The sequence below is a fragment of the Parasteatoda tepidariorum genome, chromosome 3 (assembly GCF_982258835.1).
Source record: "Parasteatoda tepidariorum strain Cologne lab strain chromosome 3, Ptep-v5.0, whole genome shotgun sequence".
Lineage (NCBI taxonomy): Eukaryota > Metazoa > Arthropoda > Arachnida > Araneae > Theridiidae > Parasteatoda > Parasteatoda tepidariorum.
The window spans coordinates 32,780,896-32,797,284 of NC_141757.1; the positions used below are offsets into that span (position 1 = coordinate 32,780,896).

General features: G+C 27.6%; 1 protein-coding gene across 8 annotated transcripts in view; it reads right to left on the reverse strand.

Annotated features, from left to right (window-relative positions):
• Window positions 1-16,389, reverse strand: part of Med (Smad/Smad4 homolog Medea) — a 44,520-nt gene that overhangs the window by 12,831 nt on the left and 15,300 nt on the right. For 2 of the 8 annotated variants that reach the window (XM_071177767.2, XM_043052625.3), the window contains 3 exons: window positions 13,052-13,261; window positions 8,764-8,880; window positions 537-653 (listed from right to left, as the gene is read on the reverse strand). In XM_071177767.2, coding sequence (XP_071033868.1) covers window positions 537-653; window positions 8,764-8,880; window positions 13,052-13,261 — 444 coding nt within the window. The remainder of the gene's footprint in view (window positions 1-536; window positions 654-8,763; window positions 8,881-13,051; window positions 13,262-16,389) is intronic. The other 6 variants (XM_071177786.2, XM_071177762.2, XM_071177794.2 and 3 more) reach the window with 3 other exon arrangements.

Genomic DNA, 16,389 nt, shown 5'->3' on the forward strand with positions numbered 1-16,389 from the left:
TCATTAACCAAGAATCTTCATTCCCAGTTAATGATAAAGTACTTCCCTGAAGAAGATAAACCATTAATTTCCCATAAAGTCATCTTTGCTGTCCTGGAAAAAGGAAGCAAAAAGACACACTCTTTGCTGAACCAGTTTTTTCTTCTCCCCATTGAATAATTATAAGAAAGCAAAATTTTGCTCCACTTAGTAATAAAAAAATATCTTACAAGAACGTCTAGCAGAAGAGGTCATTTAGTTTATTCGGCATAGATTGTTTGTCCAATTGTCCAGGGGGCATTTGAATGAGTTGGGGGTGTTTAGTTTAATACAGTATTTGAGTAAAAATTTCATAGGCTATAAATAAGATTTTTTTCCTCATTTTATCATTATTAGTCAGGCTGGAATTGACATGAATAATTTTTTTTTTCTAGAAAAAACATTCTCACTCTTCCTTCAAGAAAGTTTGCAATCCCTGAGTCAGATAGACCACACATAAAGTATGATAGGTATATGATTTGACTTCAGGAGCAAATGCAGAAAGTTACAGTACTTACAGAAGTTAGTTCCTTGTGGACGCAGAGGTAAGTTATTTTCCGGGGGCACCATAGACTGAGTGTAGGAAAGTGTACTTCCTCCAGTCCAAGTATTTGTTGAACCTGTAGGCAGAATACCTAATGATTGAAGCAGAATTTTAATTAAACGAATACCAGTAACTTTTAAACCATTCAAAACAAAAACAAGATTGCCACAAACATTCAGCAGGGATGAGAGTAGTCAGAGAGTAAAAAGGAGAAAATCCAAGAATGAATGAATGAATATATATATATATAAAAACAACAGTTATATATATATAAATAATATATAAAAATAACATAATATATATACAGTAGAACCGGTTTAAAAAGTTCCCATTTAAAAGTTTTCCTGCGTTAGAAGTTATTTTCTACAAAAACCAACTGTTCCACTGTATATAATATAATATATGTATATATAATATATATAAATAATAGTTTGTTCACCCAGGAGCTGGAACTTGGCTCTGTCTTCATCACGCGGTATCCGATGATAAAATTTTGCTATTTTTGGAAGAAAGATATGAACAATCCTGAATAAGGTTGCTATTTGGTGATCGTATGAATAAAATATTTATTTCACAATCTTAACGTGCATTTTTTTAACATTAAATATTTCATAAATTTGATAATATTTCTTTCTTTTGAGTGAATATTTTGTCCATTTTGAGACATTTTGCTGCAATATATTTAATTAGCTAGAGTAAGGAAAGGTATAACAGCAGATGATAAAGTGAAGTAAGTGACTGAAAAATAATCCACTGTTTGCATTTGGCGTGCATTAAGGGTTGTTTCATTTTCAAATGCAGAGATGTTTCCCCTCTTACTCCTCAGCAGAAATGAACTCGAGGAGGTGGAGCCATGTGCCAACTTCTGGTGAACGAACTATAGAAGCTATAATATCCAAAAATTTGCAAAAAAGTGTGATTTTTTAAACTTTTAAAACATGTGATAATCAATCCCGATGATTAATTTAAAAATTGCATCAATATGAATCACATAAAATTTGAATCATATGCATGATTTTAAAAGTGTGTGAATAAGTATTGCAATATTTGATTTTAAATTGAGAGAATACAAATCCTGATATGTGGCTTTTAAATCATGTGAATATGAAACTGGATATTGGATTTCAAAAATGCGAAAATACAAATCATGATGCGGAATTTTTAGATTGTGTAAATACGAATCCCAATGTCTAATCTATAAATACGAAAATCAATGTTTGATATTACAACCACATAAACAAATCACGACAATGTATTTTAAACTCACGTGAATACAAATCACTAAATAGAGTTTTAAAAAACGTGTAAATACAAATTGCGCTATTGGATTTTTAAATCTTGTAAATAAGAATCGCAATGTACGACACTTAAATCATGTAAATAAGAGTCGCAACGAGAAAATTTCGAATCAACCGCGATTTTAAAAACACGTAAATACAAATCGCGATCATGGATTTTTAAAACTCGTAAATAGGAATCACAATGTACGATATTTAAATGCGTGAATAAGAATCGCAATGCGCAACTTTTAAATCAAGTTAATACGAAATACAATGTTCAATATTAAAGTCACGTGAATAAGACTCAAGATATTAGCAGATTCTGGGCCGGAGATTTCTAAAAGGCTTTTTTGTATTGTTTAGCCATAATAAATAAAAATTTACAAGATTAATTGAATGAGCAAATAAATATTATAATCCCCCGCTATTTTTAAAAAATTATTTTGTTTGTCGCTGTTTCCTGGCGCAAACAGGAAGCAGCGTCTGAATTACGCCTGCAAACGTCTGAATTACAAAAAAATGAGCTATCTGGGAGGCAGGCAAAACTACAGGAAATCTTATTTTCTGCGCGTATAAGCAGAGAAAATAGCTAAAATAAGTTAAAATGCGGAAAGGTTGGCAGCTACGTAGATTAAATTTTTTGTTCATCTTTGAAAATCCGAAATGAATATAACTATTTTTTTTCAATGACTGAACTTCCAGAAAAAGAGGAATATTTATTAAAAAAAAAAAGAAACTTTCAGAGAATCAGAGTTTTTGATAAAAAGGCTGAAATTCGACAGACAAAAGCGAAAGAAGCGGATACCTGCTAAAAAAGTGGAAAAATCTCATCCCTGACAGAAAAAAAAATTCATTGACTTTTCCAGACTGATTTTATTGGATTTGCTTAATTTTTGATGTTATTTACACAAATGCTATAGTTATTTTTTCAGTTAAGCCTCACTCTTAATCATAAAATATATTGATTATATGTGCCATTAGAGCTAAAAATAAACAATTAAAAAAATATATATTAAAATACAAACTTTTTTTTTTTCAAAAAATATCAGATTTTTCAGTATTTTAAAAATAAAATTATTCAATTTCCTAAACTTTTCGGTCGTAAAATTTCTTTATATTTCCAGATTGGCAAAATTTTTTGATTTTTCCTTGTTCTGTGGTCACCTTGAAAAATGACAATGCAATAATTTAAAAAAGCAAAATTTTCAAGAAAATTCAGTTATTTTGCTTCTGAATTAAAAGACTGAAAAGAGTTTTACATCTTAAATAAGTTACTGATGGTTGTTTCAAGTGCCATACATCAATGAAAAATGGGCTATATGAAGTAAATGTAAAAATACCTCAAATATTTATATGGAACTAAAAATACAATGTGCCTGCAGTTTAATATTTTTTATTAAGGGAAATCAGTCCCATTATCGTCACCATATTTACAAGAATGGAATCATTTATAAATGACAACATTTAAATTTTTTCGATTGTCAGATTTATGAGTGCAGGACATCTGAATTCAAACACTTGGCTCATCGATATAAATCGAAAGTTAGATAGAGCCTTTAAGTTGAAGGATTAGAAAAGTCCATTTTCAGGTATTGCATTACAATACTATGTTTTTTTTTAAACCACTAATTGTCATGTAGGCAGATGGGATAAAGAATTGGTTAGAATACAAGGATCTTTCCTTTAAAAAAAGAATTTGTTTATTGCTTTCGTGGTTTCTAAAATATGTGTTTAGTTTTACTGAACCTTAGTTCTGTACAAAGGTTTATAAGAGTAACCAATAATGATTTTTTTAAAGCTGTAATTATATTAACTTTCTGTCAATAATAAAATATTTCTGGAATAACTTAGCTATTTTTATAAAAAAGATATGCATTAATGAAAAATTGCAGTATTTCAAATTGACAATTTCAATCCAAAAAGAAACTTAATTCAACAATAAAGAAAAATGCTTTAATAAATAAAAACCAGAATGATCAGATTAAATAGAAAGGCAATGTATAAAAAACGTCTGAACAAAACATACTATGCCATGAAATATCTTTTCAAATGGTACTTAAAGAAATCACAAAATAGAAATCTTCCCAATTTTTCTTTATTTATTGAAAATGATTTCAATTATCTTAGTGCAGCAAAATAACATTGAAAACAATATTAGTAACTTAAAACATAATTGTAAGCTGTAGATGATTATTTCCAGGGAACAGGATTAAAAAAAAACTTTAAAAAAAAAAAAAAAAAAACTGGTTTTAACTCGTTTTTTCCTTGGATTATTTCAAATAAAAGGTACAACATTATTTTATACCCTAAGTTAAAATTATTAAAAGAATGAAACATGTTTTTTCTAAAAACTTTATCGATTATTAATTAATATTTTCAATAAACAAATATTCACTTTTGTTCAATAAATATCCCAAAAAAGAATAGGGTCAAGTGAGGTAAAGTGGGTACATGGGGTGTTAGAGACATTTGCTGAGATTTCAGCAAGCAATTTTATTTTAGCTCTATAATCTGATAAAAAAATTTAAGGTTTACAAACTATCTGTTTATGATCAATTTAAATGGTATGTTAGTTTAAGTTGTTGATGTACTTTCTTCTAATATCATTAAAAACTGTCAAAACCCATTAATTTTAGTTCAAACTGGTAAAGGGACATCTAAAGAACAGATCTACATAGAAATTTAAGTAAATTTCAAAATTTTATTTATTAAGAATTGTTTAACAGTGGGTATATAGTTAGGCTTAGCTAAATGTTGTATGACAGGAATATTTTTTTTTTTACTTTCGTGTTAACTTTAGTAACTATCTAATGCTCTATATTTTATAATAAAATTGTTAAAAAAATAACTTGCTTATAGCCTTACATAGTAATTTTAACACTGAAAACAAAATTTCTTTTATACTTTATTTTTTTAAGAGAAGAACGACAGAGAGAATAACAATTTAACAGACATATTACACAATAAATACTTTACCAAGGTAGCACGATGGTACAACTTAATGGGTATATTTAAAGATATAGATGAATTTTCATATTAGTTTCTGCCTTCATACATGACTTTAGCAAAATAAACATTAAAAAAAAAATTGCTTTAATCACTGCAGGCCAAGAGGACCACCTTTTTTTCTTTTAAAAACAAATTACTGTAAAAACTCTTATCCACAGAAAAACTTAAATTATTATCAGACATGGGATATTAAGCAGTTTAATTTTTTGATTTGGTAAAATTGAAATTTTATTTGGCAAATTAAGAATCCCCACCCCCTAAATGTAAATACACCTGGTAATACACCACCATTAGTGCTCAGAAACAAAATGAAACACATTGCAACAGGATTTACTCAAATACAGGATTTTTTACAGACAAATTTGTATTAAGTTATTTTTAATGAATTCTGTATTCAATAAGCTACCAGATTAAGGATGATTTAAATTACGATTTAAAAAGAAGTTTCTTTAAAAAAAAAAAAAGTCATTGATTTAAATCAACTGATATTTTTAAAGCATCAATTTAAGTTAAGAGAAATAATGAAAGGAGAAAGTAAGAAAATTATTGATAGATGTTCAAAATAGAATAATAAATAATAGTAATAAATACAATATGTGGATAAAAGTGATAAGAGACTTAAGTTATGTTACATTAGCTGTGTCACACATAGTTAGCTGTTTAGTGAAAATGTTTTAATAATATTCATTTAAAGTTTGGTTAGATGTAAATACTTTTAAAAGTTATTAAATATGCAGTTAGTGTATATAATGAAATTTAATTACAATTCATGAAGATGTTGACCTTGATAAGAAATTGCGATGATTTTATTTACTTTGAGGGTAGCTTTGTAAAAATTAAATAATTTTAATTTTATTAAATAACATTAAATAATTAAGCTATAATATTGTTTTTTTACAATTCTAAGTATGATACACATTTTATAAGAGCTTTAATTCGAAAACATAAAAAAATCAGATTTTTAAAAAAAAATATATTGTATTTTTTGGTAATCCTGTCAGTCACAGTAACATGCATAATAATTTTTTTTTGTTACCTACATATTATAAAACAAGATATTGAATCTTCTTTTTGCACATTTAAATAACTAGAACCTATGTGTGTGTATATAATATAATATATATGCTTTGTTGCAAGTCTCTAGGTCTACTAAAAAGTTAAATGTAAAATGCTTTTCAATTGCTCAAAGGGTTACAAATATATATTTACATTAAACTTTAAAAAAGTTTAAGCACAGAAAATGAATCAATATAGAAAAATTAAAAATTATTAGGCAAAGACCATTTCCATGATAAGCATATTAATTTTTTTTAAAAAAGAAAAAAAAATTAAGCATAATGAGTTAACTTAAAATAGAGTCTAATGTACAAAATACAAATTTGTATGTAACTATACAAATCTCTGAGTGCTTGCAATGTCTTATATTTGTCTAAAAATTATTTTATTTTAGCTACTTGACTAGCATTTCAATTTTAAAAAATGAAAATGAAATTTTCAATTTATGAAGAAAAAAAATTGACTTACCATATAACCAAACTGATTAAGGATGCTCACTTTACAAGCCTATTTAAGGGTAATTGGTTTTGGGGAAAAATTACTTGAAAATACTTATTTTCTTGTGAAATATTACGCATATTATTTTTCATTTTTTAAAGGTGGCATAACTTGCAGAAAGCTTGAAGAATAAGCAAGAAATATTTTAAAGCAATTGCAGTGCAATTCAAAAATTCAGATTTTGAAACAGAAGAATTGAAATGTGCTTTATTGCGATAGTAAAATCTGTAGCTATACTTTTCTGAAATATTTTCCATAGCAAAATAAAGCAGTCAGTTGCTATTCCACAAGTTATTTGTTTTCAAAAAAATAAATAAGTGTCACTACACTGAATTGTAGAAAGATAAATACTCACAGAAAGCAAAAGTAAAAAGATTACTCCCAGAGTAAATAACAAGTCTGTGCATTGACATTTAAGTACAACGCCATATCAGAAAATAAGGTGAATTTAGAGCTCTTTAGTAGCTGATTATTTTATACAAAGCTGGTATCAAGGTATAACAGTTTGTAAATACTTCTACATCACTCTGTCTGATGATTAAAATAATTTAAATTAGATATGTAATGCTATTCTGTCAATAGATTAGTAAACAGCAACCTACAAATGGCATTTCTTATCCACAACCTCTTGGTTGTGAATAAGAAATTTCTCTACCTCTTGGCATTACCTATTTCACCAAATGTTAATTTGAATTCCCATGTCGAAGAGTTTCTTCTCAAAACCTTGCTATGTCAAATATTTTTAAAAATAGAAAATTAATTCTTTCAGAAGAATCACAAAATAGGTTTATTGTAAACCAATTCTTTTTTATTTAATGCATAATTATTTTTGTCTTACTTATAAAAATTATCATTGCTGTATTTAGACTTATAGTCGACTATCATTACATACATAATTGTTAGCAGTTATTCTTATGTTTCATGACAGACACTACTTTTTAGAGTTCTATTTTAGAACATATTTAGCTCTGAGCTTGTTATCTTGAAAACTTGCTATTTAAAAGTTTTTTCAGTGTCTCTTCAACTTTGAGATATCTAGAGTATACTGTACTTACACGAGTAGCATTTCCATAGACTGGTGAAAGTGAAAACAGAATACATGATTAGGGAATCTGGAGTCAGACTAACTTAAGAGGGAATGTTTGATTTGGTGCCTCATTGAAATAAATGTTTTGTGGCTTCTTTTTTCGAATGATAATATGACAGGATTGTTCATCAATTTATCACTACCTATTCTTTTGACAACCAAAAATTCACCTCATTTTTGATACACCATGTCTTTAAATGCTACAGGGAAAAACCAGTGGTCAGAAAAATTACACTATTTTCGTAGTTTAGTACAACCAAAACTACTTTGCTGCAAATGTAGTTAACTACTTCATTACTTTAAGTAGACAAACTTTGCTGGAGAACTAAATTTACACCATGTTCAAAATGGTTTCGAATAAGAAATTAGCTTACATTAAGCATTAGGGAATAATTTATTAATGTTTACATGAGCCAGTTTGTAATTCCAAAACATCTTTATCCATTTTTGTTCACTTAACCTTCAACTTTTTGCCTTTTTCAATAGTGAATATTTAATTTAAGAAATGGGAAATTATCAAATGCTTGCAATTTTTAAAAATTGTTTAATGCTATTTTATCTCCTCCAAGAAATTAATTGAGGTAATTAATTAACATCAAAAATACGTTCCCTTTCTTTGAAATAATATCAATGCTTCTCGAGTGTGCATTCACATGTGAAAGTGTAACAGAAGTAATAAATTATCTATTTTTCGTAATGGCTAGTTTATATATTAGTTATACGTGATTTTAAATTCATAATTTCTGTTAACGCTCAGCTTCAGCCATAGGGTCATTTTCATTGCATCTATTGACAGATCCGTGTTACTATTCTTAACTAACACTAAAAGTAGTTGCCAGGAATTGCCACACACTACTGTTTTTTCTCCTTGTATCACGCTATTCACTACACTACTTTTTTAAAAAAGTAGCCAGCTACATTAAAAACTACAAAAAAAATTAGCAACTACAGCAGTTTCACAACTTGTAGTGTGTTACTTCCGACCACTGGGAGAAACATTAAAAATAAAGCAACAAACACAAATTAAAATATAAAAGGCTATTAAGTTTTCATAATTTCCCAAAGTTTTTTGCAATAGTGCAGTTGACAGCATCCAAGTAATTTAGTTCATAAAGAAAGAAAGCAAATCATCCAATGTGTCAAGGTTTGCAGGAGATGGGATCAAAATGGGAAAAAGGGGTTGGATAGACATCTTCAATTAATCAAATACTTCATAAAATTGAGGCAAAAAAGAGAGAGGGAGAGAGAAAGAGGTAAAAAAAAAAACTTACTATTATTTGAAGTAAAGTTTTGGGAGAGAGCTGACTGAGGTGGGGAGGTTCCAAGACCATTCAAAGTAGTAGGAGTTAAGTGAGGTGAGAGGGCATCTAAAGCAGTATTTCCATTAACTAAAGCACAAAGATTTTATGTATCAATTAAGTAGTTTTTATTAATTTTAAAGCACAAACATTTCAGCATTACGTATTCTTATTAACTTTAAAGCATAGACATTTATGTATCAATTAAGTATTTTCACTAACTTTAAAAGCACAAAAATCGTCTATGTCAAATTCCCAGACTCAATAGAACAAAACTAGTTACAAAGAAATATTTCACGAGGTTTAATTATAAATAGACGCCCGGTGGCTGAGCGGTAGCGCTTCGCGCTGTCGTGCCACAGGTCCTTGGTTCGATCCTTGGGCCGGGCAAGGCCGACTCAGCCTTTCATCCCTTCAGTGGGTCGATAAAATGAGTACCAAGCATGCTTGGGAACTAGCACTGGGGGTTCCGCGTTCGGCTGACCACCTGACCGGAACATATGCTCCTGCACCCCAGAGCCCAAGGTCAAGAAAACTGAGATGGGCACAGTCGGCCTTGGCCCTCTTAATGGGCTGTCGCGCCACTGAGTTAGTTAATTATAAATATCTCAATATGTATCTGAATATCAATGCTTTTAATCAAGTTACACAGGTCAAAGCCTCTATAAAATAGTGCTAATAATAAAAATAATGGTAGTATAGCCTAATTGTAATAGTGGTAAGAGACTTAATATTTTTAAGTATATAAGATGAAATACGGTGAAATTCCCAGATTTAATAGAACAAAATTCGTTATAAGGAAATATTTCACGAGGTTTAATTATTATTGATATCTCAATAGTATCAGAGGATCAATGCTTTTAATCAAATTACACAGGTCGAAGCCTCTATAAAATAGTGCTAATAGTAATAATAATGGTAGTATAGCCTAATTGAAATAGTGGTAAGAGACTTAAAATTTTTCACCTATCTTTGTTTGAAACGAGATATTTTAACTATCATGCTACGTTAACAAAATAAGTAATGATATTTAGTTCCAAAAGTGAAGATTTAAGAATTATAAAAAAACACAAAATCTAAATATACTTTCGGTAATTCAATTTTTAAAAAAAATACATATAGTACTTAATCCCTATTTAGAACTAGCAAAACAAATCATATGAGTGATTTGAATTAAATTAATGATTCAAAATAGTCTACACAAATCAATTCCAGTACAGTTATTAACAGATCACTTTAAATAACAAATTAAATAATCATCTCTCAACATTGAAAAAGTTATTTGAATGAAATCAAATGAATAAATTTACTATCACCCATTTAAATGTTCTGACAAACTTATTTCAGTCAGCATCAAAAAAATATATATAAATAAAAGGTATAAAAGCATTGATTCAGATCCATGTCTTTAATAATGAAATCAGCATCTTCTTTCTCTGATATTTAACTATGAAAGTTAATATCATGTTTTCCTAATTAGTGTATTCTGTGGCATTGACGAGGGCTAGTATGTTGATGATAAATGTCTTTTTGGCCGTTTTTTCCCCTTCCCCATAGGGTATTTTTTTAAAAATTATTTTTTAATTTTTCTCCTTCAGACTTTTTCCTTTTCTAGATTTTTTCTTATCAATATTGATAGATAACTTTTATTTTAAGAGAATTTTGCATTGAATATTGTATTTAAAATATCGTTCAATAGCAAGTGTTGATATTGCTTTTGGAAGAAAGACGATTAGATTTTCAAGAGTATCAAAAAATATTAAACAATACAATGCAATACTGATGCTCTTGAAAATTATGATCAGAAATTAATAAATGCTTATTTATATTTAATATTTATTTAAATTTCACTTCATTTATTCCTTAATTACATATTTAGTTTAATAACTTTTTTTATATTTATAAATCTAGTTTAGGATTTATAATTTTTATTTTTATTTTAAAAAAAAGATGATATAAAACATAGCATGAAAAATTTGAAAGGCTTTCTTTAACGTTTGAAGTGTTGTTTTTTAAAAAAGGCTTTAAGAATTTTTTTCCCCAATTCGTCAAGAGTATTTTTCAAGAAGTTTATGTCATCGACATCCTAGACATGGTAATGAAAATCTGATCCTTAAAATATTAAAAAAGCAGGGAAAAATTCTTAGGGGGATCAATAAAGTTCCTATATAAAAGCAAAAGCGTCATTCAAATGCAAATTTAGCACTAAATTTTAACTATGAAATCTTTTTTTTTTAAAACAAGTAGTGAAGAATGTAAATTACAGCAATATACTTAAAAATAATTCAGATTAATTTAACTAAAAAGTTGTAAAATGCTCTTATTTTTAAAAATAAGTTATAAATTCAACATAAATTTTTGTTATTACTCAGAAAAATTAAAAATTTTGATAAATTTACTTTAAATTTTTTATTTTTTTTTAAATTTTATGAAAAAAAAACTGAAGTTAAAATAACTTACTTGACACTTACACCTTAGTAAATCGTCTATATACAGATATACATTAAATTGGTATTAATGGCTCAACAAAAAGCACAACATTTAACATCACAATCCTGAATTTCTAACTTACCTTGGAAGAAAATAACTCAGAACAAGTTTTACAAGCAAATCAATTTTTTTAAAAATAAATAAAGAAATCAATCAGAAAGAAAGAACAAGAAATAAGAAGTACTAAAATAGTATTCGCAACACAAAATTGTTGCATAACAATATGTTAAATTTCATTGATTTAACTAGTATTTAAAAATTATCTAAAATTTCAAAACAATGAATGGCAATATAATGATGCATATTGGAACTACATCAAAACTTTTATTTGAAAAACTTATTTCATTTTTCCAAATTATTCTATTAAAAATTATGATGTATAAAAGCTACAGGGGCAGAATAATTAAGCGAAAAGTTATAGAAGTTTGTCAACAAAACCATAATTAATTGAAAAAAAAAAAAAACTTTTTGTACTATTTTTTAAAAATATGGAAAATCATTCATCTAATTTTTAATCCAAATATAAGAAATGTGCATGCGTGGTATATTTTTAAAAAAATAGTGCAAGAAGTTAACAGCTAGTGTGATTAATCTGGAATGTTATTTATTTTTTGCTACTTGATTTAAATTCTTTCTTGCATTACATACCAGTTTCCTGAAAAATTATGTAATGAAAAATCAGAGTATAAAGAGAATAATTCATACAACTCAATTCATTTTGCATTAAGCTAATTTAAATATTAATCTACAGGACTTTACCTAGTTGCTTTTATTAGAATAAATTAAAAGCATTAGTCTCCCTATTTAAGGATCTCACTGCATTCAGTTAAAAAAAATCTAAAAATAACATTTTGAGGAAACTAAAATATATATTTTATTTTGAAAACAATAAAACTAAAAGGCAGTTTTTTTTTCAATAAAAAAATATTTGTCATAAAAGTTACGATATCAATTTGTAAAATGCTAGACATTCCCATTTTGCAGAATATGCCATAAGTCAAAACTTCAGCATGAAACCTATATATTAACAAACTGAGAAAAAAATATTTTGGACTGACTGCTTACAAAACATGCATGTAAAGTAAGTACCGCTTAGGAAAAACCTGTACAAAAAATGTTTTTAAAAACTTTTTTTGCTTTTACATGAAAAAACCTTTCAGAAACTTTATTCTACATAAGTACCAACATTGTTCAGACATTTATCGTAGCAAGAAACGAACCCTCTTCAAAGAAAGACAACCAATTCTGAACGTTTTTTAATCAATTTGTGACAACCTCACGCTAAACAGCTTTTGAAATTTGTGGGAACTCTCCATAAAGCATTTATATTGAAAACAGTCTATTTTACGAATTTAGCTTTTGCAACTTGATCACTGAACATTGGCGCATACATCATTGAATTGTTAAGCCACCTTTCTCACCATTCCGTTTTCAGCATAAATTACTTCAAGTTGAGAATACATTTCAGGTAGCTTAACATTCTTTGGGTTCAAAACCTGCGTAATAGTTGGTTGACCTTTCGCAGTTGGTTGAATCAGAAATAATTTTAAACATTTTGAATGCTTACTGTCACATAAAAATACAACACAATCGGCTGCAATGGCGTTAGTATATTGTCGATCAACCAGAGACACATGAGTCGAGCTGCGACACTACCACTGGGATGGCGGTAGAACAAATCAATACTTATATTAGGGCCGTGTCTCTTACGCCAGTTATAATTAGGGAAATGAGGGGAACAAAAATTCTAACTTGAAGTATGTTTTCTTACTTTGGGAAATAGTTTGAGCTTCTTGTCCCGGAGAAAAGAATCCTGGAGAAGGTGTAGATAAAGGTGGTACAGAGGGTGTTGTAGGTGGTGTAGAAAGAGAAGCCGTTGAGGGTGTAGCGACAGACTGGAGCTGTTGCGTACAGATGGAGAGTGGTTGTGTCACTGGTTGTTGCGCCTGAGGTGAGATGCTTGGAATGGCAGAGGCTACAACTAAACAAGGAATGGCACAATTATTTATTTTTATAAATCTATAGTTATTATAAAAAATGACACACAGACTTGCAAACCATACCAAAATAGAAAGGAGGAGAAATATCCCAAAACAACAGCCTAACATTATGAATAAAATTTTAAAAAAAATTTCAATACAAATTTAATTCATCATTATGCTATACTTATATTTGTTTCTTAAAATAACATATATTCCTGAAAAATGTTTCATTTTTAACATATATAGTTAATACTTATAAAAACAATACATAATTCCTTACACACCCTAAGAATACAAAGAAATGGATTTAAAATTATCAAAAATTCTTTATTCTTTAAGAAAATTTAGACTGCCATATTTCACTTTTCCTAAAAATACATCAAAGTTTTGTTCAAAAGAAGTTCTCATCTTTGAATTAACAATCAAAAAGCTCTCTAAATTTTAATTTAATAATTGACAAAGAAAGTGTATGTGTCTTGGTAACTACACTAAATACCTCCTCACATGCAGTCTTCCTCTTTTTTAAAAGTTGAGCCAGGAATCTTGTCTTTTTTGCTTTCTTATAATTTTTCAAATCAATAAATTTAAGTTGAGTGTTTTTAACAATAAAATCTGCAAATCATTGGGTTCAATCCAGATATGGCAAAGAAAACAAAAAGTATAGAGATACCGGTCAAAATCCAGAAGATGGTTGGCAAGTGTGGACATATGTTTATTTTCTACCTACATATTTACTATAAAAATAACAGTTGATTTTAAGAGCAATATAAATACAGAATAGAAATATAAGTTAATCGATCAGAAGATAAGTTAGTTATGAGTTTGTTTTAAGATAATTGAAAACAATTATTCGAGAACACCATAACAACTTTCTCTATCTACATTAAGCCAATAAAATTTAAGATAGATAAATTGGTCAAAAAACTAGGCTGGCTAATATTTTGTAATTTTTTTTAAAAAAAAAAGTTTTTATCAATAAAAAATTATTACTTTACATAAAATGCCATTGTCTCATACAATTTTCAACAAACCAATAAAATTCAACTGTGTTTTGAAGGACATCAGATTCAAGTATATGCTAAATAATTAAAAATTTCGTTTTTAAAAATTATTTAGTACAAAAAAATTATTTTTATTTACTTAATTAAACATTGCATTGTTCATGTTATTTATAATTTGGATTTAAATTTTAAGAATTTTGAATATAATGAAAGAGAAAAAAAATATTTTTACAAATATCTTAAAGTAATGTATAGGTACTTGTAATTTTACTACAAAGTTATGATAATAGTGAAATAATAAAATACAGTCGGACTTCTATTTAACGAACTTCCATTTTGCGAATTTCTCTATTTTGCGATTTTTTTCGAGGAACCAAGAACATTTTAGAAATTTCTTCGTAAAATAACTTCCATATAACGAAGTGAATTTTCTATTTAACAAACTTTTCTTTGAGATCCACTTTCCTTATTTCCCAAAATATTTCAGAACATTTCAAACTTGTTACCACATTTTATGGGGGAAATGACCATGAATAAATTTTTGAAACCACTTAGCACTTAGAGAAAGAAGTAAAATCCGTTTCTCTTTTAGTTTGCATTTTAAGCGAAAAACTCAGACAAAATTAACGGATTTTATAAGTAACAATTAAACTTAAGAACGCATCTGGTAATGTATGTTTAAAATGTATGTAGCATGATAGTGTAACACTGAATAATGTTTTGCTCCATTCTTGCTTTCATGCAGATTTCTTCCATGGTTAAGATTTATAAATTAAATAGTAGATACTAGTTTACAAGATCTATATCTATTGCTATTGTGTATCTATTGCTATTTTAATTATGTCTAGTGTTTATGAAATTAAAACTTGTTTCGCGTTGTTTAAGTATTTCAAAATGTGATTTTCTATTTAACGAATTTTCCATATAACAAACTTATTATCGGGATTTAGCGACTTCGTTAAATAGAGGTCCGACTGTAATAGTGAAAAAACAAAAAACTATTGTATGTTGTATAGTTGAGTTTGAATAATTTAAGGAGAATCAAAGATATTTTATTTTTTATTCTAATAATATTAAATATCGTATCATAGAAATAATATTCAATAATTTTTTTTGTTGAAAGCGTTTTATGTTTTAGACAAAGTTTAAAAATCACATAAATAATAAAAGGTAACACATACAAATCAGGGTTGGCAAGGTTTAGGACAGAAGGGATTAATCCACGGTTTAAACCCTGGTTTAAACCGTCCTGTCCAAAACTGTCCTAAACCCTTTTACTCAAATTATCTCACAATTTTATCTGAACAATATTTAAGAGGTAAAATAAACATAGAACTAATAACATATTGATAGTTAAATATACTAGAGAATATTTGTTTTTAAAAGTATAATGTTTTATTAATATTGTTTGACTCTTCAATTTAAACAAAGGAAGATAAATCAGTAATCAAGTTCAATTGGTCCTCTCATTGAATAGTACATAACTGAAGTTTGGCCTTGCCATACAGGTTAAAATATTAGGGACTAAGTGCTTGGTTCGTCATATACAGGTTTATTTATCTATAGTACTGTTCAAGAATACTTTTATTTCAATTCTTTCAGCATAGTGGTGATACATCACCAGTGTCAGTAACTGAAACTGATGTTATGCCCTTCAAAACTGTTAATACATTTTTCAGTTATTTTGTATTTTCAGTTTAAACTAATATATTTATATTTAAAAACAATTTTTTTTAGAATAGATGTCTTTTTTATCATCCTGTAATGCAGAAATTATAAAATTTTTAAAAAAAAATATTGTGAAAAATAAAAGGTTAATTTTTGAACAAATTTAGTATTTTTTTTAAGAAAAATTATTATTTTTTAATATTGCCATATTTATCCTTAAGCAAAAATATTATTTATCAGTATTAAAAGCATATTTATATTTAAAGGATTAGGTATTCACTTTTGTTGCTCAATGAATTGTGAAGCTTCAAAAGTTATAAACCTTTTCCTATTATATTATATTATTTACTTTTAATAAGTTATAGTAAATTGTATAAAAAATATCAAATATTTATTGATACATGTAATTGTAAAAATTCTATAGGTGTGTACAATGGTTACACCTATAGAATTTTTAC